Source organism: Oncorhynchus clarkii, chromosome 25 (genome assembly GCF_045791955.1).
Source record: "Oncorhynchus clarkii lewisi isolate Uvic-CL-2024 chromosome 25, UVic_Ocla_1.0, whole genome shotgun sequence".
Classification (NCBI taxonomy): domain Eukaryota; kingdom Metazoa; phylum Chordata; class Actinopteri; order Salmoniformes; family Salmonidae; genus Oncorhynchus; species Oncorhynchus clarkii.
The window spans coordinates 46,827,818-46,855,703 of NC_092171.1; the positions used below are offsets into that span (position 1 = coordinate 46,827,818).

At 42.0% G+C, this 27,886-nt stretch overlaps 2 protein-coding genes across 3 annotated transcripts in view; one reads left to right on the plus strand and one right to left on the minus strand.

Annotated features, from left to right (window-relative positions):
• LOC139384013 (protein Jade-1-like) overlaps positions 1 to 2,884 on the minus strand; it is a 44,060-nt gene extending 41,176 nt beyond the window's left edge. For both annotated transcript variants that reach the window (XM_071128642.1, XM_071128643.1), the window contains exons 1-2: positions 2,840 to 2,884; positions 1,871 to 1,956 (exon numbers count right to left, since the gene is read on the minus strand). In XM_071128642.1, the coding sequence (XP_070984743.1) occupies positions 1,871 to 1,919 (49 nt within the window). In that variant the 5' untranslated portion in view covers positions 1,920 to 1,956; positions 2,840 to 2,884. The remainder of the gene's footprint in view (positions 1 to 1,870; positions 1,957 to 2,839) is intronic.
• A 955-nt stretch (positions 2,885 to 3,839) lies between these two features.
• Positions 3,840 to 27,886, plus strand: part of LOC139383383 (acetylserotonin O-methyltransferase 2) — an 84,475-nt gene continuing 60,428 nt past the window's right edge. Inside the window, exon 1 of the mRNA XM_071127907.1 lies at positions 3,840 to 4,150. The gene's annotated coding sequence lies outside the window, so the exon portion shown is untranslated. The remainder of the gene's footprint in view (positions 4,151 to 27,886) is intronic.

The window sequence follows — 27,886 nt, forward strand, 5'->3', positions numbered from 1 at the left end:
GCAGTCCATATCTATGAATGGAGTAGGGTTACTCTAACCCTATCATCATAGACCTAAAGCAGTCCATATCTATGAATGGGGTTGGGTTGCTCTAACCCTATCATCATAGACCTAAAGCAGTCCACATCTATGAATGGGGTAGGATTACACTAACCCTAACTAACTATCATCATAGACCTAAAGCAGTCCACATCTATGAATGGGGTAGGGTTACTCTAACCCTAACTAACCCTATCATCATAGACCTAAAGCAGTCCACATCTATGAATGGGGTAGTGTTACTCTAACCCTATCATCATAGACCTAAAGCAGTCCACATCTATGAATAGGGTTGGGTTGCTCTAACCCTATCATCATAGACCTAAAGCAGTCCACATCTATGAATGGGGTAGGATTACTCTAACCCTAACTAACCCTATCATCATAGACCTAAAGCAGTCCACATCTATGAATGGGGTAGTGTTACTCTAACCCTATCATCATAGACCTAAAGCAGTCCACATCTATGAATGGGGTAGGATTACACTAACCCTAACTAACTATCACCATAGACCTAAAGCAGTCCATATCTATGAATGGGGTAGGGTTACTCTAACCCTAACTAACCCTATCATCATAGACCTAAAGCAGTCCACATCTATGAATGGGGTAGGGTTACTCTAACCCTAACTAACCCTATCACCATAGACCTAAAGCAGTCCATATCTATGAATGGAGTAGGGTTACTCTAACCCTATCATCATAGACCTAAAGCAGTCCATATCTATGAATGGGGTTGGGTTGCTCTAACCCTATCATCATAGACCTAAAGCAGTCCACATCTATGAATGGGGTAGGATTACACTAACCCTAACTAACTATCATCATAGACCTAAAGCAGTCCACATCTATGAATGGGGTAGGGTTACTCTAACCCTAACTAACCCTATCATCATAGACCTAAAGCAGTCCACATCTATGAATGGGGTAGTGTTACTCTAACCCTATCATCATAGACCTAAAGCAGTCCACATCTATGAATAGGGTTGGGTTGCTCTAACCCTATCATCATAGACCTAAAGCAGTCCACATCTATGAATGGGGTAGGATTACTCTAACCCTAACTAACCCTATCATCATAGACCTAAAGCAGTCCACATCTATGAATGGGGTAGTGTTACTCTAACCCTATCATCATAGACCTAAAGCAGTCCACATTTATGAATGGGGTAGGGTTACTCTAACCCTAACTAACCCTATCCTCATAGACCTAAAGCAGTCCACATCTATGAATGGGGTAGGGTTACTCTAACCCTAACTAACCCTATCATCATAGGCCTAAAGCAGTCCACATCTATGAATGGGGTAGGGTTACTCTAACCCTAACTAACCCTATCAACATAGACCTAAAGCAGTCCATATCTATGAATGGGGTTGGGTTACTCTAACCCTATCATCATAGACCTAAAGCAGTCCACATCTATGAATGGGGTAGGGTTACTCTAACCCTAACTAACCCTATCATCATAGACCTAAAGCAGTCCACATCTATGAATGGGGTAGGGTTACTCTAACCCTATCATCATAGACCTAAAGCAGTCCACATCTATGAATAGAGTAGGGTTACTCTAACCCTAACTAACCCTATCATCATAGACCTAAAGCAGTCCACATCTATGAATGGGGTAGGGTTACTCTAACCCTACCATCATAGACCTAAAGCAGTCCACATCTATGAATGGGGTAGGGTTACTCTAACCCTATCATCATAGACCTAAAGCAGTCCACATCTATGATTGGGGTAGGGTTACTCTAACCCTATCATCATAGACCTAAAGCAGTCCACATCTATGAATGGGGTAGGGTTACTCTAGTTGAAGAGGGTGCTTACTTCCATTGTCAGAGTCTTCGCTGCTGCTTGGATGTCGACTTCTCTTCATGATCAGTCTTGGCGAGGTTAAGGTCTAATTGTGTAATCTGAAAAGAGGAGATTCATAACCAACTGCACAGTCCAGACAGATGCATCTGCTGCCAAGTACCCAACTTTCACTAGACCAAACACGGCTGTCATCTGCCTGACTGATGATCAGTGACTTCTCATCTATCATCTCAACCAGAGTTTTTGGACTGACGATTAGTATGATAGATAATGTGGTGGCAAATTGTAATATTTTTTAAAATGTAACCTTTAACTAGGCATGTCAGTTAATTCCGGACGAAGCTGGGCCAATTGTGCGCCGCCCTATGTATCTAGTACTACTAGTACTACTCAATTATAAGATGGTCACCTCACCCACCATCACACAAAAGTGCTAATCACTAACGTTATTCATGCACCAGTGTCAAGGCTCCTAGCTAGCTAGGAACAAGCGAAACACCCGTCTACGACTGACAGGGTTTATTCCCATCTGAGACATCAAGCAACAACAACAAAATGGTACTAAAAATCATTGTTTACGTCACAATGACCCCACGGCTGTGTATGTCTGAACGTTCCACGACGTTGTGCCCTGCTGAACACGCACCAACAACTAGTTAGGCAGTAACACATTCATATCAGAACAAAATGCTAGTAGCGAATCTACTAACTCACCGGGGCGGCAGGTATCCTAGTGGTTAGAGCGTTGGCCCAGTTACCGAAAGGTTGCTAGATCGAATCCCCGAGCTGACAGGCAGTTAACCCACTGTTCCTAGGCCTTAATTGTACATAACTGACTTGCCTAGTTAAATAAAATAAAAAATGACCAAACACAACCATGTATGTATTACTTGTAAACAATCACATGTGCTTAACTAGCTAACGTTACACGAACAACTGAATAGGATAACTTGTTTGTTTGTCAGTAAACGGTTAGCCTACCTGACGTGCCATTTTAGCTCGCAAACCGTAACCAATGATACCGATAATTAACCCTGTACGCTAGCTGGTAATCTTCTTTGATTAGGTTTAACGGCGGTTGACATCCAATACATGTTACATAACCGCCACCTACTAGATTGGAGTATAACCCTAACCCTAATCCTTTGCTTGAAAATCAACAAATACCCTACCATCTAACCCTACACTCACTAAAACCCATCACCACTATTTCAATGTAATTAGTCCTACCTCAGGCCAACAGCCTTAACATAATACAATTTGATTTAACAAGAAGGGAGACAACCACCGTAACACCCAAATAACTCTCTGCAGCTGCCACCACAGCCTCAAATTTCTGCCACTTACATTCCATCCCTGCAGTACAGTTGATAACTATAACTTGTTGGCCCCTCCCCCTGTACTGGTACAGATCTACTAGTCACACCACTCCCCTCACCACCCCTCCCTCCTAGCCCATCTTCCTCTACTTTCTTCACTGCCTCAGCATATGACAAGTCAGTTAACAGTCCAGATAGATTCCTCTGCTCCCAAGTACCCAACTTTCACTAAAATATAAACAGTGGGCTATAGGCCTATTTCAATTATATTGAAACACATTTCATGTTCTATCAATTGATTTCTATTTTGCTGCTTGAAGGCTACTGTCTGTAATTAGGCTCCTACTTGTAGACTACTGTCTGTAATTAGTCTTCTACTTGAAGGCTACTGTCTGTAATTAGGCTGCTACTTGTAGACTACTGTCTGTAATTAGTCTCCTACTTGAAGGCTACTGTCTGTAATTAGCCTCCTACTTGTAGACTACTGTCTGTAATTAGTCTCCTACTTGAAGGCTACTGTCTGTAATTAGGCTCCTACTTGTAGACTATTGTCTGTAATTAGTCTTAATTTACTCCCACTGTAAAACGACACTTTAACTATCTTGGGTTAGTTATACTTATCTTTGACCGAGCCATGGTCATTGGATTAGACGGACATGCTCAGTAGCGCCCGGGCGGGACAGGCGCAGAGTAGAATTACACTGTTCATGTTGTGTTGATTTATTTTAAACATCGATATATAAATCGCGAGGCGACTTTTTCTTTTACGGTTATATCTGAATCTGTGCAGTGACTTGTAGAAGAGAACCGCAGTGAACTAGCGGGTCTACTACACGGATCATTTTGGATCTTTATCCCAGTTGCTCCGAAAGCTTCCATACATCCAACACTAAACCATTCTAAAGGAATCTGTCTATCCGACCTGAAGTGAACATCAGACGGTCGTCAATAGGTGACAGCATCGAACTATTGGGTGAGTCAGGTTTTAATGTCATCAAGACGATAATGTTGTAGACTCACACCGCATATTGTATATAAGACAGGTGGGACTATAAAACAGTAGGCAGTTGCTGCACGTTTCAGAACATTGTTTTTACCACTGTATTATGTCATCAAGTGCCAGTCTGTCTCCCTGGTCAATATTATAGCATATCTCATGGTGGCGATGCTTTCTGGAGCGAGAGAGTCAAACAGACAGCTAGTGGCCTGAATGTAGCCTACTAAACACTTATCCTCTTGTTAAGCCCACACATTTTGCAGGGAAAATAATGGGTTATGCAACGGAGTTCCTTTGTATTGCACAGCTCTGCATATAGCTAGCTACCTCCATGGGCCTCAAACTATGGCTCTAACCCTAACCCTACACCACAACCAGCCAGGTCTCATAGGCTAGATGTAACAGAATTAATGAAAATCCGGGACATTCAAATGAGTATGATATGTTGTGTTTGGTATGGTTACATAAAACAGGTTACTTCCCAGTCAACATGGCGGGCTCGGGTCTATTCCGTTTGAGACTCGGGGACCTTCATACAGGCTGAGTTCTTCCCGAGTCCGGCAAAATCATATTACTCGGGGTTCCAGCTAATGGTACTCGGCCGAGTCTACTTCAGTATATCTATCCCGATTAACTCTTTCAGAAGTATGGCCATATTAGGTTTTTATTCGGCAGGTGATGGAAGAATAAAACATACAAAAAGTAATCATTTCACCTGCTAATAATTTCACCTGCAAATTTGTGAGGTCATTTGCGAGCAAAAAATCTGTCCATTAGGATAGTAGATAGAGAAGGACCCTAATGAGGGCATTTTAAAACCCCGATGATGTGCAATTATTTTGGTTGATGTAATAACTTGTTTATGATGGCTGTGATGTTAGTGATGTTGTATTGCACCTGTTATTGTAAATTGTTTCTGTAAAAAAATAAATATATATATATATATATCTTACTTTACGGTCTCAGGGTACCATTGAAAATGAGACCCTGGTCTCAATTGGGATCCCCTTCTTAAATAAACGTTCCTAATAAAAACATCTGCGTTAGTAACCACGTGTCCATCCACAGTTTTAATCGTGACAGCTGTGATGGAAACAGGAAGTTTCGGTGTAATTTGATAAATGCCGACAGAATTTGTTCGTTCGACATGGTGGGATTTTTTTGTGTCGGTTAAATGTGTTATGTGGAAATGACAGTGGAAACGTCTTTATACGCAAATATTGACATAATAACCGTCATATCGACTCCGGAAAGCATGCAGTTTATTGGGCTACAGATGAAATACGTTATGATGAACTTCACAGGGTGGTGAAAGTGCACGGTGATCTTGATGCTCCTTTCCAATAAATATTGAGGGTCTTATTATGGTGACATGATAATCGATGCTTGACTGCCGTTTGACAAATAAATATATTCTCTCTTTTATCCATAATAATCTCATCATGTAGACTGGCCGACCCGCACAGTTTACCCGCATTGTGTCTGCGAGCTGTTGGGTAGAGCGCACGTGCCAAGACCAAGAGCTGGCACATTTATTTTTAATTAAACAGTTATGACAGTCGCAGCCTGGAGGAACACATATCAGCCATTTCATAACCTGAATTTTTTTTTCTTGTATTTTAACAGATACATATGTATAGCCCTAATATTTAGCTAATGGACTGTCTAATAGTATTTTATTTATCTTTTTACTTCGGCTAAACATTTCTACAGCCTCCCTCTTTCAGCTCTTCCTGTGCGTAATAGGCTGTGCAATGCATCTCCGCTATTCTCTTCTGGTGAAATCCCAGTAAATGCTATAGGAGAGAAGCAGGCTTGCTCTTTTTTATATATTTTTTTATTTAATTTGAACAAATATCAACCAAAAAAGAGGAATAGTCACATGCAAACAAACATACAAACAAACTATTTACATTGGCAGGAATCCTAAACAAACAAATCATATTCATTAATAATACAACAAGTTTTAATTGCCTTTTTGTTCATTTTAGTTAAAGTGATGCCATATTGTTTAAACTCATTTATAAAGTGAAAAAAGTTAGGTTTTGAATTAGACCATTTGCATATTGAATATGAAATTTACCTAGAATTTTTAGCAGGTGAATTAAATATACTACATCTTTAATTATGTCAGAATTTCTGAAATAAATCATATCAAAACCATTAAATAGTACAACCGGTCCTATTTTTTTTCGTAACAAAATTCTGTATGTCAATCCAGAACATTCTACTCTAAATACAGGCAATAAACAAATGCACAATTATCTCCTTCTCCATTCCACAGAAATCACAGATATATTCAATATTCAGCTTGAATCTTTCCAAAACATGTTTCACAGGATAAATTCTATGTAACATTTTAATGAAACTTCCTTTACTTTGTTACTGATACAATATTTGTTAGCAATTTTCCATGCTTTCCCCCATTGTATATCACCATAGATATTTTACCAAAATAATCTTGCTGGGGGAATTGTAGTATCACAAATAATATTCCTAATCTGTTAATTACTATTTTTATCTTTGATGTTAATTTTGCCAATTAAATATATTTTCATGTAAATCTATGTTACTTACATCAACCACAGAGGAATTTAAAAGAGATACAACCCCCCTTGGAATCGCATCAAAAACAATTGCAAATTCGTTCGGGGTTATTGGAATTTTAAACTTATCAAGAAATTCCCCATATGAGAGTAGATATCCATCCTTATTCAGTAATTGACCAACCAAAACCAGTTCTCAAATCAGTTATGAAAAAAATAGACTTATTTTTAAATCGTATATCTTTGTTGTTTCATAAAAAGTATCTGTGAGGGGAAAATTGTGCTTCGACGCTAATATCCAAGCTAAAATTGCCTGCTTATGGAAATTGGCCAACTTTACTGGGATTTTATTAATATCAAAATTACATTGAAGCAAAAATTCTAAACCACCAACGTAGTCAAATAAATACTCAGGGAAGACATTCCAAATACTGTTCTGGTTCTTAACATACTTCAGAATCCAATTTATTTTAAAAGTATTATTTAGAGTATTGAAATCTAGAACCTCAAGACCTCCTTGTTCTTGGGTATTAGTGAGAATATATTTTCGTAGATAGTGAGGCTTGTTCCTCCAAATAAAATTATAAAGAATCTTATCAAAGTCCCTTACAATTTTAGGGTGTAAGTCAAATGATAACGAGACATAAAACAGATCTGGATAACCCTTCAGCTTTGGATAATAAAACCCGACCGTGTAACGAAATACCTCTCATCAACCAGAGGTTCAATTTCTTCTTTGTTTTCTCAATAAAGTTCAATTCACTCCTTTGTTTTTCATCCTTGCATATAGCAATTCCAAGATAAGTAACCTTATCTTTAATTGGGATACCATATACTTCCTGTAAAACACAATCCTTGAGTGGAAATAAGACTGACTTATTGATATTAATTTTCCAACCTGAAACTAAGGTAAAGTCTTCAATACAGGAAACTGCTTTAGAAACCTCATTCCTGTCTCTTAAAAATATGGTGGTATCATCAGCCAGTTGACATAGTTTAAATTCATTGCCAAGTGCTGAAACACCTTGAAAATGCCCTTTCTTGATATGAAGGGCCATAATTTGAGTAACCAATAAAAATACAAATGGACTAATTGGGCAGCCCTGCCTAATGCCACGGCCAATATCAAATCTTTGGGATGTCCCGTGAGCTAATTTTACAGAGCTAGTACAACCACTTTATAAACTTCGGACTGCTTTCAAAAAAAAGTCACCAAACCCCCAAAAACATATTGCTTTGAACATAAACTCATGTTCTACAGTGTCAAAAGCTTTATAAAAATCAACAAACATAAGAAAACTATCATCAAGGATGAGGTCATTAGTCAATCATATCTAAGATCAACCTGATGTTATTACTAATGTGTCGACCATGCATAAAACTAGATTGTTCTTCATCAATTATATGATGCAAGCCTTGTATCAAGCTCTTAGCAAATACAAGGGCAAATAATTTCCCATCATTATTCAACAGGCTAATGAGTCTCCAGTTGTCTATATAAAGAGTATCCTTATTAGGTTTGGGAATCAAAGTAATTACACCTTGCTTTAAGGAAGCCGGTAACTCCCCTTTTTCTATGGATTCTTGAAACATAGCAAGAATGAAAGGAATCAATTTATCATTGAATGCTTTATAAAACTTGTTTATTAAACCATCATTTCCAGGGGACCTATTGTCCTTAAGGCTTTTAATACAGCCTTTTTATTTCAGATAACTCATCATCACAAAAATCCTTGAAATCATTATCTATCGTCTTAGCAATGTTTGCTACATTGTCTAAGAAAATATTCATATTGGAAGTTGGCTGGGCTGATGTATACAGATTCTGATAAAACTGGGCAACATGCGGAGAGATTTCTTTTGGATTTTCATTGGGAGTATTATTAATCATTAATTTACATATGGAAGTCTTTTCGCCTGCCCTTTTTTCTAAATTAAATAAATATTTTGTATTTTTCTCTCCCTCTTCTATCCATTTTCATCTTGATCTTACAAACGCTCCCCGGGCCTTTTCCTCGTAAATACAGTCTAACTGCATTTGTAATGATGATAGCTCCAGTAATTCCTGATTAGTTAGTTCACTTTTTTTAGTATAATCCATTATTCCCTTTATGTCATATTCTTTCGCTCTCTTGGAACGAGCAATTTCTTTCCCCATTGAAATAGCCAAAAGCTTTATATAAAATTGAATTAGCTCCCAGTAACTTCCAAACCTATTCATAACACAGGCACAATTCCAGTATTTATCAATAATTCCTATTACTTCCTTCTTAAATACCTCATTCTCTAGTAGTCTTGTTCATTTTCCAGTAACCTTTGCTAACTTTTTTGTTGACAAACCATGCATATTTATCTTTATTGAGATCCCTTTGTGGTCTGTTAAAATTGATGGTACAATCAAGACTATATCAACCTTGTCTTCAGATATCAGCCAGAAATCAATACATGGTACTCCATGTAAACATCATCTGGGTTCTTATGTCTCCAAATATCTAGAACACCTAACCTTAGACATATATTCCTTATCTCACAAACAGAATTGCTATCCTTAGGAGGCCATCTATCTAGATTATCATGTAATACTGTGTTAAAATCTCCACCCCATATGACTTTGGCCAATGGATATTTATCCATCATTTTACTTATTTTCTTCTCAATGTATCTAAATAAAATACAGTTACTTGACTTGTTATTGGAAGCATAAGTATTTACAACAATGAATTGAACATGGTTGACCTCTACCAATAGTATAATCCATCTGCCTGTATGATCTGCTTCATGACTTAGTATATGACCCTTAAAGTTGCCTTTTAAATAGCGACACCTGCTGACCTATTAGTACCAAACGAAACCAAATATCATTCCCCCATTGACACTTCCAAAACGCAGTATCTATGGAACAGGCATGAGTTTCTTGAATGAAATAAAAGTCGGCACTCTTACCCTTACAATACAAAAATAAAGATTTCCTTTTCAAAATATTACAGATTCCCCTGGCATTAATAGAAAAAACAGAAATGGGCATTTACTATCACAGTGACTATATGAAGAATATTAAACTTGTATACTTTCACATGAATCAGGGTCTCACAAAAAGAAAAGTTCTTATTAGTTGCAAATAAACACAGTCCTTTGCATCACGCAAGTGGTTGACCTAAATTATACATATATTTTTATACAATTGCAAATAACATTGTACCATAGATTGGTAAAAACGAATAGCCATCAAGCTAACATTAAGTGCCAGTGTTTATTTCCCTGCCATAAAAAACTATATATATATATAAAAAAAAGTTTGGCTCACACAAACAATGCTCATTCCTCAAGAAATATAAAGTTTTATCAGATGCAAATAAAACTCAGTCCTGCACAACAGGACAAATCCAGCAGTCAACAAACTAGGCGTCAGCGTGAATTTCCCTTCCATTAACAAAATCCTTAGCTCCCATCAAAGTGTGCACTTTTCCCTTCCTTCCTTCCGCTCTCAATCATCGGCCACAGACGATTCCGAGCTTCTTTGTCAAATGCTGTCAGATCCTCCTTGAACCTCATGTTGTTCTTCTTTAAATAGTCAGTTTTCTTTTCACTTTTCCATGTCATATCCCTCACTGTCCAGGAGATGAATCTCACCATGGTCGTGGTGGCTAGTTGTTTTCCCCATATCTCAGCCTACCCAGGCGGTGCACTACATCCAGAGAACCTGCAACAACATTTCGCTCCTCCTCCGGGACTATTGCCCTGCAAATGTCCTTTACTCTTGCTTTGTTCTCGTCAGATTTTTCTGCTATTCCATAAATTCGAAGACTCCATCTCCGACTATACCGGTCATTCTCGTTTACCTTTGACTCCATTTCAGTGAGTTTCTTCTCCTGCTTTGCACCCTGAATGTTCAATGTTGCGTTCTGCTACTTCACCGTAATTAGGCTTATCCAAGCTCTGATGCTGCTGATGGTCATTAGTGTCCTACCAAATTTGCTAACTGCCTGGTACTCAACACGCTATTGTCTCTCTAATCACTCTGACATCAATGCAAATGTTTTGAAAATCTAATCAACACTTCATGAGAGCCCATGAGCTCATCTTGCCAACAGTTCTATAGGCTATGCAATTGTCTTCGAGAAAAGCGAGTGATGGTCTCTATTAAAAAGAGGAGGCTCCCATCAGCTTTCTATAGGATGGCCTACAATATTTAATTATTAACTTTCCTAATATTAAGCACATTGCTTATATTTACAACAGGTGTATAGCCTACCTGGCTGGCATGAAAATAAACCACGGGGAAAAGCGTCCTCCATTCGCTATTTAAGTGCAAAGATGGCATGTATTTTTCCCCGCTGCCTATTTCGATACAGGTGCATGAAAATGGTCCATTCTAAATCAATACAAAATGTCACATATATTATTTAGTATATGTAAAGACAACATTAAATCAAGAGCAGTCTGATGGGTGACAATATTAGCCTATCACTTGTGAATGATATATTATCTCTTGTGAATGATGCTCGGCATAAGAAACAATGCCTTTTTTTAACAACTTTTTCGAAACGTAGTCGCACACCTCATGTGGCTTACTCCATAGGTCTATATGTTTTTATAAGTTTTGTAACTAAATTGGCCAAATAACTAATTAAAATTAAGCACATTAATCTGCTTTACAAGGGGTGTAAAGCCTAACTACATACATAAGCAGTGTGTGAGTTTCAAGTTTGGGGAAGATCATTTTCACACAAAAAAATGCACCTTTATAATAAAAGCGTTACATGCATATTCACATTTGCGGTTACTTTTGATAACGTATTTTTCTGCAAAGGGAGCACTTATAGCCTATAGCATTGCTGAGCTTTTAATGTGAAGAAATAGCCTAAAAGTTTATCAACACTAAGTTAAACGTTCTGATCTGTTGCATCAGCCACATTGCGTAAAAAAGTTATTTGGATGCTAGTGGTTGTATTGATCTGGGATCTATCGCATCCTACAACTGTCCCAGACTCTGTTTGGAAAATGTATTTCTTGCACAAAATAGAATAGGTTGACTTTTGTACTATGGGAGATAGTAGATTGACATAGCTAGTGCTTTTTATGTTCGATTTACAGGCAGGTTGGCAGGTTACCTTGGTGTTCTTGGGCACAGGGACTATGGTGGTCTGCTTGAAACATGTTGGTATTACAGACTCATTCAGGGACAGGTTGAAAAATGTCAGTGAAGACACTTGCCAGTTGGTCAGCGCATTTTTGGAATACACGTCCTGGTACACCAGACGTATGTTCAGTCTCTTCTCTCTCTTCAAGCGACATAATTTTCTCCCTCAGTTGCTTCACTGCATCTCGGTATGTGGCTATGTTGTCTGTAGCATCCCTGGTGCTAACCTGCATCTCATCACAGAGGCTTGCATGTGACAGATTGGCTGGCTATGTCTTCTGTAGCATCCCCATTCCCAGACAACGATAGACAGCTGTCCCTGATTGAGAACCATACCCGGCCAAAACATGGAAATAAAGAAACTGAAATGCCCACCCTGGCCTAACCAAAATAGAGAATAAAAGCCTCTGATAAGGCCAAGGCGTGACAGTTGCATGCTAAAATTATGCTGAACCTGAACATATTCTTGAATTAAAAACTTGGTCTGAGACATCACATCACCAAGTTAATAGGCTACTATTTCCTGTCTATTTTACAAATCTGTGATTGTAATTTTTAAGATGACAAATAGCAGCATAAATGTATTGTCAATACGAATGCTTGCTGAAGTGTCCTAAATAGGGAGCTACCATTACTTCTAGGAGAACCAAATACACATGATCCTCGCAGGTTGAGCCGGCCTCCGCGCCTGACTTTCCAACTGTGAGAGTCAGTCAGTTGGTTAATTGTCGAGGCCAGCCAGAAAATATATAAAAAAGTTCAAAATACTAAAGGTCATTGTAGCTATTGTATTTAGTCTCAGTCGCTAATTGTAGTTTGACATTGTAGATAGCTTCATTTCTGGACTGGTCATGGTTGTTGTCAAAGTTTCTCCATCAATGTCAGCTAACGCAAACGTTAGTTAGCTAACATTAGCTAGCTAGCGATCTATCTTTGCTAACTGTTAGAGCAGAGGTAAGTCAATACATTTAGGGTCTAGCCTATGTGATATTAGGTAGCTAATTGAGCTGGCTATTGTTTTTGTTTGTAAAACATTGGTAATCTAGCTAAGACAGCACCCAGTTAACATAGCTAGTTAGCAAGCAGTCACAGTTAGCTAGGCTAGCTAGCTAGCTATGTCCAGTGAGTCAAAGTATTCGAGCAAGCGCAACTGGTCTCGAGCAGAAATGGCAAAGAGCGCTCCAAGATTCAATTGTGATGATGATGATGGTGTATTTTATTTGTTTCATGTGTACTATGGCAGGTAAAAGCTGAACTACAGTAACACGCACAATAATTTTTTTTTAATATACACTGCCATTCTAAAGTTAAATTAGAAATGTCCATGTTTTTAAAAGAAAAGCACATTTTTTGTCCATTGAAATAACATCAAATTGATCAGAAATACAGTGAAGACATTGTTAATGTTGTAAATTACTATTCATTAAATAGTACCTGCAAAACACCAGTCTCAACGTCAACAGGGAAGGGGTGACTCTGGAGTTGCAAATAAAAAGCCATATCTCAGACTGGCCAATAAAAAGAAAAGATTAAGATGGGAAAAATAACACAGACACTGGACAGAGAAACTCTGTCTAGAAGGCCAGCATCCCGGAGTCACCTCTTCACTGTTGACGTTGAGACGGGTGTTTTGCAGGTACTATTTAATGAAGCTGCCAGTTGTGAGGTGTCTGTTTCTCAAACTAGACACTCTAATGTACTAGTCCTCTTGCTCAGTTGTGCACCGGGGCCTCCCACTCCTCTTTCTATTCTGGTTAGAGCCAGTTTGCACTGTTCTTTGAATGGAGTAGTACACAGTGTTGTACAAGATCTTCAGTTTTCAGTAATTTTCCATCCAAGTTGTCAGATCCCGGTGGCTTGAGAACTGTTGGGAGAAGGCAGAATGCCTGAGAACTGTGGGGAGAAGTGTACAGACTTTCTAGTAGGCTTAAATTGAAGATGTGGCATTATCGTCCACTATTATCCTCAGTAGTTTTCCATTCAAGTTGTCAGACCCCAGTGGCTTGTCATTGTTGCTAGACAACAATAATTTTTTCACTTCTTCCTCACTCACTTTACAGAATTCAAAATTACAATTCTTGTCTTTCATAATTTGGTCAGATATACTGGGTTGTGTAGTGCCAGCATTTGTTGCTGGCATTTCATGTCTAAATTTGCTAATCTTGCCAATTAAAAAATCATTAATGTAGTTGCCAATATCAGTGGGTTTTGTGATGAATGAGTCATCTGATTCAATGAATAATGGAGCTGAGTTTGCCTTTTTTCCCAACATTTTATTTAAGGTTCTCCAAATGTTTTTACTATCTTTCTTTTTACAATTTAGCTTTGTGTTATGGCTCTCGTCGAAAGGAGTGGACCAAAGCGCAGCGTGGAAAGTGTTCATGATTTTTATTTTTTCAAAAAACACTCAAACAAAATAACAAATGTGAAAATGAAAGCGCACAGTTCTGTCAGGTACAGACACTAAACAGAAAACAAGATCCCACAAAACCCAAAAGGAAAATGGCAACTTATATGTGATCCCCAATCAAAGACAACGATAGACAGCTGCCTCTGTTTGGAAACCCCACACACATACACACACACACACACACACACAGAAATAGAAACATAGACTTTCCCTCCCGAGTCACACCCTGACCTAACCAAACAGAGAATAAAAAGGATCTCTAAGGTCGTGACACTTTGTTTCATATTACCAGCCTGTTCAACCTCTCTTTCGTATCGTCCAAGATCACTAAAGATTGGATAGCTGCCGCAGTCATCCCCCTCTTCAAAGGGGGTGACACCCTAGACCCAAACTGTTACAGACCTATATGCATCCTGCCCTGCCTATCTAAAGTCTTTGAAAGCCAAGTTAATAAACAGATCACTGACCATTTCGAATCCCACCATACCTTCTCCGCTGTGCAATCCAGCTTCCGAGCCGGTCACGGGTGCACCTCAGCCACGCTCAAGGTACTAAACGATATCATAACCGCCATCAATAAAAGACAGTACTGTGCAGCCGTCTTCGTCGACCTGGCCAAGGCTTTCGACTCTGTCAATCACCATATTCTTATCGGCAGACTCAATAGCCTTGGTTTTTCTAATGACTGCCTCGCCTGGTTCACCAACTAGTTTGCAGACAGAGTTTAGTGTGTCAAATCGGAAGGCATGTTGTCCGGACCTCTGGCAGTCTCTATAGGGGTACCACAGGGTTCAATTCTCGGGCCGACTATTTTCTCTGTATATATCAATGATGTCACTCTTGCTGCGGGCGATTCCCTGATCCACCTCTACGCAAGCGACACCATTCTGTATACCTCTGGCCCTTCCTTGAACACTGTGCTAACTAACCTCCAAACGAGCTTCAATGCCATACAACACTCCTTCCGTGGCCTCCAACTGCTCTTAAACGCTAGTAAAAACCAAATGCATGCTTTTCAACCGTTAGTGGGGCGGGCGGGTGCGGGCAGCACCAGCATCACCACCCTGGACGGTTCCGACCTAGAATATGTGGACAACTATAAATACCTAGGTGTCTGGCTAGACTGTAAACTCTCCTTCCAGACTCATATGAAACATCTCCAATCAAAAATCTAATCTAGAATCGGCTTTCTATTTCGCAACAAAGCCTCCTTCACTCACACCGCCAAACTTACCCTAGTAAAACTGACTATCCTACCGATCCTTGACTTCGGCGATGTCATCTACAAAATAGCTTCTAATACTCTACTCAGCAAACTGGATGCAGTTTATCACAGTGCCATCCGTTTTGTTACTAAAGCACCTTATACCACCCACCACTGCGACCTGTATGCTCTAGTCGGCTGGCCCTCGCTACATATTCGTCGCCAGACCCACTGGCTCCAGGTCATCTATAAGTCTATGCTAGGTAAAGCTCCGCCTTATCTCAGTTCACTGGTCACGATGGCAACACCCACCCGTAGCACACGTTCCAGCAGGTATATCTCACTGATCATCCCCAAAGCCAACACCTCATTTGGCCGCCTTTCCTTCCAGTTCTCTGCTGCCAGTGACTTGAACGAATTGCAAAAATTGCTGAAGTTGGAGACTTTTATTTCCCTCACCAACTTCAAACATCGGCTATCCGAGCAGCTAACAGATCGCTGCAGCTGTACATAGTCCATCTGTAAATAGCCCACCCAGTCTACCTCATCCCCATACTGTTTTTATTTACTTTTCTGCTCTTTTGCACACCAGTATCTCTACTTGCACATCATCATCTGCTCATTTATCACTCCAGTGTTAATCTGCTAAATTGTAATTATTCGATCCAATGGCCTATTTACTGCCTACCTCCTCATGCCTTTGGCACACACTGTATATATACTTTTTTTCTACTGTTTTTATACTTTTTTTCTACTTTTTCTACTGTGTCATTGATTTGTTTAATGTGTTATTGGCTTATTTATTGTTTACTCCATGTGTAACTCTGTGTTGTTGTCTGTGTCACACTGCTTTGCTTTATCTTGGCCAGGTCACAGTTGTAAATGAGAACTTGTTCTCAACTAGCCTACCTGGTTAACTAAAGGTGAAATAAAAAATAAAAAAAGGTTATTTACATTGTGTCTTCCAACGCCTCTGGGATAATGTGCATTTGCTGAAGCATTATGACAACTCAGCGACACAATGGTGGGGTGGCAGGGTAGCCTAGTGGTTAGACTGGTAGGGATTAACTGATCTGGGCTTGGGTCATTGATACGTTGTCTCAAGTTGTCTCAATGCAGCCTTATAAATGCTGTGAAAGGATCTAGTAACTCATATGATTTGGGTGGAACCCATTCTCCTTATAAAACAAGCTTTGTCTCCAGAACATTTTCAATAAATGTTACACCCACAGAGCTACAATAGTCTGGTAGCCAGTTATTAAGGGATAACAGTCTGCTGATAGTCTGGTAGTCAGTTATGGAGGGATAACAGTCTGCTGATAGTCTGGTAACCAGTTATGGAGGGATAACAGTCTGCTGATAGTCTGGTAACCAGTTATGTAGGGATAACAGTCTGCTGATAGTCTGGTAACCAGTTATGTAGGGATAACAGTCTGCTGATAGTCTGGTAACCAGTTATTGAGGGATAACAGTCTGCTGATAGTCTGGTAACCAGTTATGTAGGGATAACAGTCTGCTGATAGTCTGGTAACCAGTTATGGAGGGATAACAGTCTGCTGATAGTCTGGTAACCAGTTATGTAGGGATAACAGTCTGCTGATAGTCTGGTAACCAGTTATGTAGGGATAACAGTCTGCTGATAGTCTGGTAACCAGTTATTGAGGGATAACAGTCTGCTGATAGTCTGGTAGTCAGTTATGGAGGGATAACAGTCTGCTGATAGTCTGGTAACCAGTTATGTAGGGATAACAGTCTGCTGATAGTTTGGTAACCAGTTATGGAGGGATAACAGTCTGCTGATAGTCTGGTAACCAGTTATGTAGGGATAACAGTCTGCTGATAGTCTGGTAACCAGTTATTGAGGGATAACAGTCTGCTGATAGTCTGGTAACCATTTATGTAGGGATAACAGTCTGCTGATAGTCTGGTAACCAGTTATGTAGGGATAACAGTCTGCTGATAGTCTGGTAACCAGTTATGGAGGGATAACAGTCTGCTGATAGTCTGGTAACCAGTTATTGAGGGATAACAGTCTGCTGATAGTCTGGTAACCAGTTATGGAGGGATAACAGTCTGCTGAAACGTTCAATGCCACGATTTAGGGAGGGCAAAGGGACAGATATTATGGGGCGTTTGTTGGTGTCAAGCAGAGACCCAATCAGTTCTTTAAAATTCATCTTCAGCCAATCTCACAGCCAAGTTAAAAATCCACGATTCCAACATGGATTGTCTACTCAGGGAAAACAGGGTGATGAAGGAGTTGCTACTAGACATACAAAGTTGTAGCATGCGTGAAAATCTATTTTTTTTCGTCGTAAGAGACTGCAGGGTTATAATGTTAGGGAGCAGGTTATTGATGTCCTGATGCAGGGTTATAATGTTAGGGAGCAGGTAATTGATGTCCTGATGCAGGGTTATAATGTTAGGGAGCAGGTTATTGATGTCCTGATGCAGGGTTATAATGTTAGGGAGCAGGTTATTGATGTCCTGATGCAGGGTTATAATATGGAGCAAGTTATTGATGTCCTGATACAGGGTTATAATGTTCGGGAGCAGGTTATTGATGTCCTGATGCAGGGTTATAATGTTAGGGAGCAGGTTATTGATGTCCTGATGCAGGGTTATAATGTTAGGGAGCAGGTTATTGATGTCCTGATGCAGGGTTATAATGTTAGGGAGCAGGTTATTGATGTCCTGATACAGGGTTATAATGTTTGGGAGCAGGTTATTGATGTCCTGATGCCGGGTTATAATGTTAGGGAGCAGGTTATTGATGTCCTGATGCAGGGTTATAATGTTAAGGAGCAGGTAATTTATGTCCTGATGCAGGGTTATAATGTTTGGGAGCAGGTTATTGATGTCCTGATGCAGGGTTGTAATGTTAGGGAGCAGGTTATTGATGTCCTGATGCAGGGTTATAATGTTAAGGAGCAGGTTATTGATGTCCTGATGCAGGGTTATAATGTTAGGGAGCAGGTTATTGATGTCCTGATGCAGGGTTATAATGTTAGGGAGCAGGTTATTGATGTCTTGATGCAGGGTTATAATGTTTGGGAGCAGGTTATTGATGTCCTGATGCAGGGTTATAATGTTAGGGAGCAGGTTATTGATGTCCTGATGCAGGGTTATAATGTTAGGGAGCAGGTTATTGATGTCCTGATGCAGGGTTATAATGTTAGGGAGCAGGTTATTGATGTCCTGATGCAGGGTTATAATGTTAAGGAGCAGGTAATTTATGTCCTGATGCAGGGTTATAATGTTTGGGAGCAGGTTATTGATGTCCTGATGCAGGGTTATAATGTTAAGGAGCAGGTTATTGATGTCCTGATGCAGGGTTATAATGTTAGGGAGCAGGTTATTGATGTCCTGATGCAGGGTTATAATGTTAGGGAGCAGGTTATTGATGTCTTGATGCAGGGTTATAATGTTTGGGAGCAGGTTATTGATGTCCTGATGCAGGGTTATAATGTTAGGGAGCAGGTTATTGATGTCCTGATGCAGGGTTATAATGTTTGGGAGCAGGTTATTGATGTCCTGATGCAGGGTTATAATGTTAGGGAGCAGGTTATTGATGTCCTGATGCAGGGTTATAATGTTAAGGAGCAGGTAATTTATGTCCTGATGCAGGGTTATAATGTTTGGGAGCAGGTTATTGATGTCCTGATGCAGGGTTATAATGTTAAGGAGCAGGTAATTTATGTCCTGATGCAGGGTTATAATGTTAGGGAGCAGGTTATTGATGTCCTGATTAGAGGTCGACCGATTATGATTTTTCAACGGCGATACCGATTATTGGAGGACCAAAAAAGCCGATACCGATTAATCGGCCGATTTTTTATTTTATTTGTAATAATGACAATTACAACAATACTGAATGAACACTTATTTTAACTTAATATAATACATCAATAAAATCAATTTAGCCTTAAGTAAATAATGAGACATGTTCAATTTGGTTTAAATAATGCAAAAACAAAGTGTTGGAGAAGAATGTAAAAGTGCAATATGTGCTATGTAAGAAAGCTAACGTTTCAGTTCCTTGCTCAGAACATGAGAACATATGAAAGCTGGTGGTTCCTTTTAACATGAGTCTTCAATATTCCCATGTAAGAAGTTTTAGGTTGTAGTTATTATAGGAATTATAGGACTATTTCCCTCTATACCATTTGTATGTCATTAACCTTTGACTATTGGATGTTCTTATAGGCACTTTAGTATTGCCAGTGTAACAGTATAGCTTCCGTCCCTCCAGTTAGCGAGCGCTAACTAGCCAGCCATTTCACTTCGGTTACACCAGCCTCATCTCGGGAGTTGATAGGCTTGAAGTCATAAACAGCGCAATGCTTGACGCAAAACGAAGAGCTGCTGGCAAAACGCACAAAAGTGCTGTTTGAATGAATGTTTACACGCCTGCTTCTGCCTACCACCGCTCAGTCAGATACTTAGATACTTGTATGCTCAGTCAGATTATATGCAACGCAGGACACGCTAGATAATATCTAGTAATATCAACCATGTGTAGTTAACTAGTGATTATGTTGAAGTCGGAAGTTTACATACACCTTAGCCAAAAACATTTAAACTCAGTTTTTCACCATTTCTGACATTTAATCTTAGTTAAAATTCCCTGTTTTAGGTCAGCTCACCACTTTATTTTAAGAATGTTAAATGTCAGAATAACATTAGAGAGTGATTTATTTTAGCTTTTATTTCTTTCATCACATTCCCAGTTGGTCAGAAGTTTACATACACTCAATTAGTATTTGGTAGCATTGCCTTTAAATTGTTTAACTTGGGTCAAACTTTTGGGTAGCCTTCCACAAGCTTCCCACAATAAGTTGAATTAATTTTGGCCTGTTCCTCCTGACAGAGCAGGTGTAACTGAGTCAAGTTTGTAGGCCTCCTTGCTCGCACACACTTTTTCAGTTCTGCCCACAAATTTTCTATAGGATTGAGGTCAGGGCTTTGTGATGGCCACTCCAATACCTTGACTTTGTTGTCCTTAAGCCAATTTGCCACAACTTTGGAAGTATGCTTGGGGTCAGTGTACATTCGGAAGACTCATTTGCGACCAAGCTTTAACTTCCTGACTGATGGCTTGAGATGTTGCTTCAATATATCCACATAATTTCCAGCCTCATAATGCCATCTATTTTGTGAAGTGCAGTCCCTCCTGCAGCAAAGCACCCCCACAACATGATGCTGCCACCCCCGTGCTTCACGGTTGGGATGGGGTTCTTCAGCTTGCAAGCTTCCCCCGTTTTCCTCCAAACATAACTATGGTCATAATGGCCAAACAGTTCTATTTTTGTTTCATCAGGACATTTTTCCAAAAAGTACGATCTTTGTCCCCATGTGCAGTTGCAAACCGTAGTCTGGCTTTTTATGGCGGTTTTGGAGCAGTGACTTCTTCCTTGCTGAGCTGCCTTTCAAGTTATGTCGATATAGGACTCGTTGTACTGTGGATATAGATACTTTTGTGCCTTTTTACTCCAGCATCTTCACAAGGTCCTTTGCTGTTATTCCGCACCAAAGTACATTCATCTCTAGGAGACAGAACGTGTCTTCTTCCTGAGCGGTATGACGGCTGCATGGTCCCATGGTGTTTATACTTGCGTACTATTGTTTGTACAGATGAACGTGGTACCATCAGGCATTTGGAAATTGCTCACAAGGATGAACCAGACGTGTGGAGGTCTACAATTCTTTTTTTGAGGTCTTTGCTGATCTTTTGAAGGTAGTCCTTGAAATACATCCACAGGTACACTTTCAATTGACTCAAATTATGTCAATTAGCCTATCAGAAGCTTCTAAAGCCATGATATAATTTTCTGGAATTTTCCAAGCTGTTTAAAGGCACAGTCAACTTAGTGTATGTAAACTTCTTACCCACTGGAATTGTGATACAGTGAATAATAAGTGAAATAATCTGTCTGTAAACAGTTGTTGGAAAAATTACTTGTGTCATGCACAAAGTAGATGTCCTAACCGACTTGCCAAAACTATAGTTTGTTAACAAGAAATTTGTGAAGTGGTTGAAAAATTAGTTTTAATGACTCCAACCTAACACGGAACCCAAACCGGCTGCGCGCGTGCGCCATCGTGCGCCATCGTGCGCCATCGTGCATAAATATATTTCGTCCCCCCACACCAAATATGATCACGACACGCAGGTTAAAATATCAAAGGAAACTCTAAACCAATTGAATTAATTTGGGGACGAAAAGCATTAAACATTTATGGCAATTTAGCTAGCTAGCTTGCACTTGCAAGGTAATTTGTCCTATTTAGCTAGCTTACTGTTGCTAGCTCATTTGTCCTGGGATATAAACATTGAGTTGTTATTTTACCTGAATTGCACTAGGTCCTATACTCCGACAATTAATCCACACATAAAACGGTCAACCGAATCGTTTCTAGTCATCTCTCCTCCTTCCAGGCTTTTTCTTCTCTGGACTTTATATTGCGATTGGCAACTTTCATAAATTAGGTGCATTACCGCCACTGACCTCATTCGTCTTTCAGTCACCCACGTGTCACCCCTGCTTCTATAAATCAATGAGGAGATGGGAGAGGCAGGACTCGCTGCGCAATCTGCGTCACAAATAGAACTGACTTCTATTTTAGCCCTTGGCAACGCAGACGCTCGTAGGCGCAATAATTGAATAATATAGGTTTCAAATTATATTTTGCGACGTGCACGCGACGCGAGCGGTGTAGTCAGCCTTTAAGTGTATGTTAACTTCTGACTTCAACTGTATATTTACACTGAGGTGCGCTTTGATAGATGGGTCGAGGATGGAAGACTGGTTTGCCCAGCAGAGATCGCCCTTGTCCTTTGTAGAATCTTTCTGGTCGTAGTGTTGTAGAGGGGATACAGGGGGGAATTACCTTCTTCTTAGGAGATTGCCTGTCCTTTCCTAGGCTACGTACTTTTAAAGCTGCAGCTGATAACTCGACGTCTAGGATGTATCACTTCTTTAGTGAATAAGAGTTCAAAGTTCATACCAGGTTGCCATACTCAGCTCGTGCTGTATTCTGGCTGGTCTAGTTGAAATTCATCTTTCCAGCATGGTGATCGTCACCTCCACGTTGAAATTAGCCCTTTTAAAAGCATCGGGAACTGAGGTCGATTTCCGTCAACGGGCTTTTGTATTGGGGGAGAGAAGGGCGTGTTTCATAGTTCTCAACCAATGTCTGTTTACTTGGGCGTGGCCACTGACTGAGCATAGTTTACTTATGAAAACAATTCTCTCATTTAGAAGCTAAAATGACATTTCATATTTTCGCAAATAGTATTATATTCAAACATTTAAATTGCACAACAATGTCATGTGAATCTGATAACTAGAGTCTGTAGACTTTCCCAGATACAATTCATATTGTCCTGTCATCAGTCATAATGTCCCAGACAACAACTGATCTGACATCATATACCAACGGATACTGATCTGACATCATATACCAACGGATACTGATCTGACATCATATACCAACGGATACTGATCTGACATCCTATACCAACGGATACTGATCTGACATCATATACCAACGGATACTGATCTGACATCATATACCAACGGATACTGATCTGACATCATATACCAACGGATACTGATCTGACATCATATACCAACGGATACTTTCAACTGGTTGGATTACAGAAATATGGTTCCATTCCCCACCTTTTAAATGTTACTGTATTGCAAAGTCTCTGTGGTAACAACGGATTTTCAAAAGTACATTTTTGTAGAGTGGAGAGGGAAGGGGGAAAGGTATTTATGGGGGTCATAAACTGGTGGGGGGGAGAGGGAAAGGGGGTTTTATGACCCTCACCCAACAAGGCAAAGTCATGACACTAGCTAACTGGCTAGCTGGTAGCAGGTGTTGACACAAACACTTATAAAATAAAACAAAGTAAATCTTCGGAAACAGCAAGCCGAAGAAACAGGCCGAGGTGCATGAGGTATCTGAGTTTGTGACAGGAAATTATGTATCAGGACCTTACTGAGTAAAGTATTTGTCATCGTCACTACTTAACACAGTCAAAAAGTCATAATTATTTCTTAACCCTGCCCATTTCCATAATTTCTCTTTTTAAAATGTGATTTTAAACCTAACCCAAACTAATGAAGGCCAAGTTTGATGTGTTGGTCCACCAGACCTTCCACGCGTTTGGGCGGAAGTGTCTGAGAACGAGATTAGTTGTACAGTATATTCAGAAAGTTTTCAGACCCCTTGAATTTTTCCACATTTTGTTACGTTACAGCCTTTATTTTTTCCTCCATCTACACACAATACCCCATAATGACAAAGCGAAAACAGGTTTTTAGAAAAGTTAGCGAGTGTCTATTTTTTAAAAACTGAAATAACTTATTTACCTAAGTATTCAGACCGTTTGCTATGAGACTTGAAATTGAGCTCAGGTGCATCCTGTTTCCATTGGTCATCCTTGAGATGTTTCTACAACTTGATTGGAGTCCTCCTGTGATAAATTACATTGATTGGACATGATTTGGAAAGGCACGCACCTGTCTATATAAGGTCCCACAGTTGAAAGTGCATGTCAGAGCAAAAACCAAGCCAAGACGTTGAAGGAATTGCCCGTAGAGCTCTGAGACAGGATTGCGTTGAGGCACAGATCTGGGGAAGGGTACCAAATCTTCTGCAGCATTGAAAGTCCACAAGAACACAGTGGCTTCCATCATTCTTAAATGGAGAAGTTTGGAACCACCAAGACTCTTCCTAGAGCTGGCTGCCCGGCCAAACTGAGCAATCGGGGGAGAAGGGCCTTGGTCAGGGAGGGGACCAAGAACCTGATGGTCACTCTGACAGAGTTCCAGAGTTCCTCTGTGGAGATGGAAGAACCTTCTAGAAGGACAACCATCTCTGCAGCACTCCACCAATCAGGCCTTTATAGTAGAGTGGCCAGACGGAAGCCACTCCTCAGTAAAAGGCACATGACAGCCCGCTTGGAGTTTGCCAAAGACACCTAAAGCACTCTGACCATGAGAATCAAGACTCTCTTGTCTGATGAAACCAAGATTGAAAACCCGGACTTGAACCCGATTGAACATCTCAGGAGTGACCTGAAAATAGCTGAGCAGCAACGCTCCCCATCCAACCTGAAAGAGCTTGAAAGGATCTGCAGAGAAGAATGGGAGAAACTCCCCAAATACAGGTGTGCCAAGCTTATAGCGTCATACCCAAGAAGACTCAAGGCTGTAATCGCTGCCAAAGGTGCTTCAACAGAGTACTGAGTAAAGGGTCTGAATACTTAAGTAAATGTGATATTTAATATTTTTTAAATGTTTATACATTATTTTAAAAATATTTATATGTTTTTTCTTCATCATTATTGGATATTGTGTGTAGATTAATGAGGGAGAAAAACAATTTAATAAATTTTAGAATAAGGCTGTAACGTAACAAAATATAGATTAAGTCAAGGGGTTTGAATACTTTCCAAATGCACTGTAAACAGTTTCAAACTCTTTTGACAAGAAGTAAAGTCTTGGATGGTTGGTGGGCTGACGTTTGTGAGCTTGAACCTGTGGCCAAGAGGTCACTGGTTCGGGTCCCCGATTCGACTGGGTGGGGGGATCTGTACTTGTGATGCCTTTCTCTCTCCTGTCCCCCACTGTGATGCCCTTCTCTCTCCTGTCCCCCACTGTGATGCCTTTCTCTCTCCTCCCCCTCACTGCGATGCCTTTCTCTCTCCTGTCCCCCACTGCGATGCCTTTCTCTCTCCTCCCCCCACTGCGATGACCTTCTCTCTCCTCTCCTCCACTGCGATGCCCTTCTCTCTCCTCTCCTCCACTGCGATGCCCTTCTCTCTCCTCTCCTCCACTGCGGTGCCCTTCTCTCTCCTCTCCTCCACTCTCTCTCCTGTCCCCCACTGCGATGCCTTTCTCTCTCCTCCCCCCCACTGCGATGCCCTTGTCTCTCCTCCCCCCCACTGCAATGCCCTTCTCTCTCCTCCCCCCCACTGCGATGCCCTTCTCTCTCCTCCCCCCCACTGCGATGCCCTTCTCGCTCCTCCCCTCCACTGCGATGCCCTTCTCTCTCTTCCTCCCCTGCGATGCCCTTCTCTCTCCTCTCCTCCACTGCGATGCCCTTCTCTCTCCTCTCCTCCACTGCGATGCCCTTCTCTCTCCTGTCCCCCACTGCGATGCCCTTCTCTCTCCTGTCCCCCACTGCGATGCCTTTCTCTCTCCTGTCCCCCACTGTGATGCCCTTCTCTCTCCTACTGTGATGCCTTTCTCTCTCCTCCCCCTCACTGCGATGCCTTTCTCTCTCCTGTCCCCCACTGCGATGCCTTTCTCTCTCCTCCCCCCCACTGCGATGACCTTCTCTCTCCTCTCCTCCACTGCGATGCCCTTCTCTCTCCTCTCCTCCACTGCGGTGCCCTTCTCTCTCCTCTCCTCCACTCTCTCTCCTGTCCCCCACTGCGATGCCTTTCTCTCTCCTCCCCCCCAGTGCGATGCCCTTGTCTCTCCTCCCCCCCACTGCAATGCCCTTCTCTCTCCTCCCCCCCACTGCGATGCCCTTCTCTCTCCTCCCCCCCACTGCGATGCCCTTCTCGCTCCTCCCCTTCTCGCTCCTCCCCTCCACTGCGATGCCCTTCTCTCTCTTCCTCCCCTGCGATGCCCTTCTCTCTCCTCTCCTCCACTGCGATGCCCTTCTCTCTCCTCTCCTCCACTGCGATGCCCTTCTCTCTCCTCTCCTCCCCTGCGATGCCTTTCTCTCTCCTCTCCTCCACTGCGATGCCTTTCTCTCTCCTCTCCTCCACTGTGATGCCTTTCTCTCTCCTCCACTGCGATGCCCTTCTCTCTCCTCCCCCCCACTGCGATGCCCTTCTCTCTCCTCCCCCCCACTGCGATGCCCTTCTCTCTCCTCCCCCCAACTGCGATGCCCTTCTCTCTCCTCCCCCCCACTGCGATGCCTTTCTCTCTCCTCCCCCCCACTGCGATGCCCTTCTCTCTCCTCCCCCCACTGCGATGCCTTTCTTTCTCCTGTCCCCCACTGCGATGCCCTTCTCTCTCCTCCCCCCCACTGCGATTCCCTTCTCTCTCCCCCCCCACTGCGATGCCTTTCTCTCTCCTCCCCTCACTGCGATGCCTTTCTCTCTCCTGTCCCCCACTGCGATGCCTTTCTCTCTCCTCCCCCCCCACTGCGATGACCTTCTCTCTCCTCCTCCCCTGCGATGCCCTTCTCTCTCCTCTCCTCCACTGCGATGCCCTTCTCTCTCCTCTCCTCCACTGCGATGCCTTTCTCTCTCCTCCCCCCCACTGCGATGCCCTTCTCTCTCCTCCCCCCACTGCGATGCCTTTCTTTCTCCTGTCCCCCACTGCGATGTCCTTCTTTCTCCTCCCCCCCACTGCGATTCCCTTCTCTCCCCCCCCCCCCACTGCGATGCCTTTCTCTCTCCTCCCCTCACTGCGATGCCTTTCTCTCTCCTGTCCCCCACTGCGATGCCTTTCTCTCTCCTCCCCCCCACTGCGATGACCTTCTCTCTCCTCCTCCCCTGCGATGCCCTTCTCTCTCCTCTCCTCCACTGCGATGCCCTTCTCTCTCCTCTCCTCCACTGCGGTGCCCTTCTCTCTCCTCCACTGCGATGCCTTTCTCTCTCCTCTCCTCCACTGCGGTGCCCTTCTCTCTCCTCCACTGCAATGCCTTTCTCTCTCCTCTCCTCCACTGCAATGCCTTTCTCTCTCCTCCACTGCGATGCCTTTCTCTCTCCTCCACTGCGATGCCTTTCTCTCTCCTCCCCCCCACTGCGATGCCCTTCTCTATCCTCCCCCCCACTGCGATGCCCTTCCCCCCCCCCCCCCACTGCGATGAATTTCTCTCTCCTGTCCCCCACTGCGATGCCTTTCTCTCTCCTCCCCCCCACTGCGATGCCCTTCTCTCTCCTCTCCTCCCCTGCGATGCCCTTCTCTCTCCTCTCCTCCACTGCGATGCCCTTCTCTCTCCTCCCCCCTACTGCGATGCCCTTCTCGCTCCTCCCCTCCACTGCAATGCCCTTCTCTCTCTTCCTCCCCTGCGATGCCCTTCTCTCTCATCTCCTCCACTGCGATGCCTTTCTCTCTCCTCTCCTCCACTGCGATGCCTTTCTCTCTCCTCTCCTCCACTGTGATGCCTTTCTCTCTCCTCCACTGCGATGCCCTTCTCTCTCCTCCCCCCCACTGCGATGCCCTTCTCTCTCCTCCCCCCCACTGCGATGCCCTTCTCTCTCCTCCCCCCCACTGCGATGCCCTTCTCTCTCCTCCCCCCCACTGCGATGCCTTTCTCTCTCCCCCCCCACTGCGATGCCCTTCTCTCTCCTCCCCCCCATTGCGATGACCTTCTCCCCCCCCCCCACTGCGATGCCTTTCTGTCTCCTGTCCCCCACTGCGATGCCTTTCTCTCT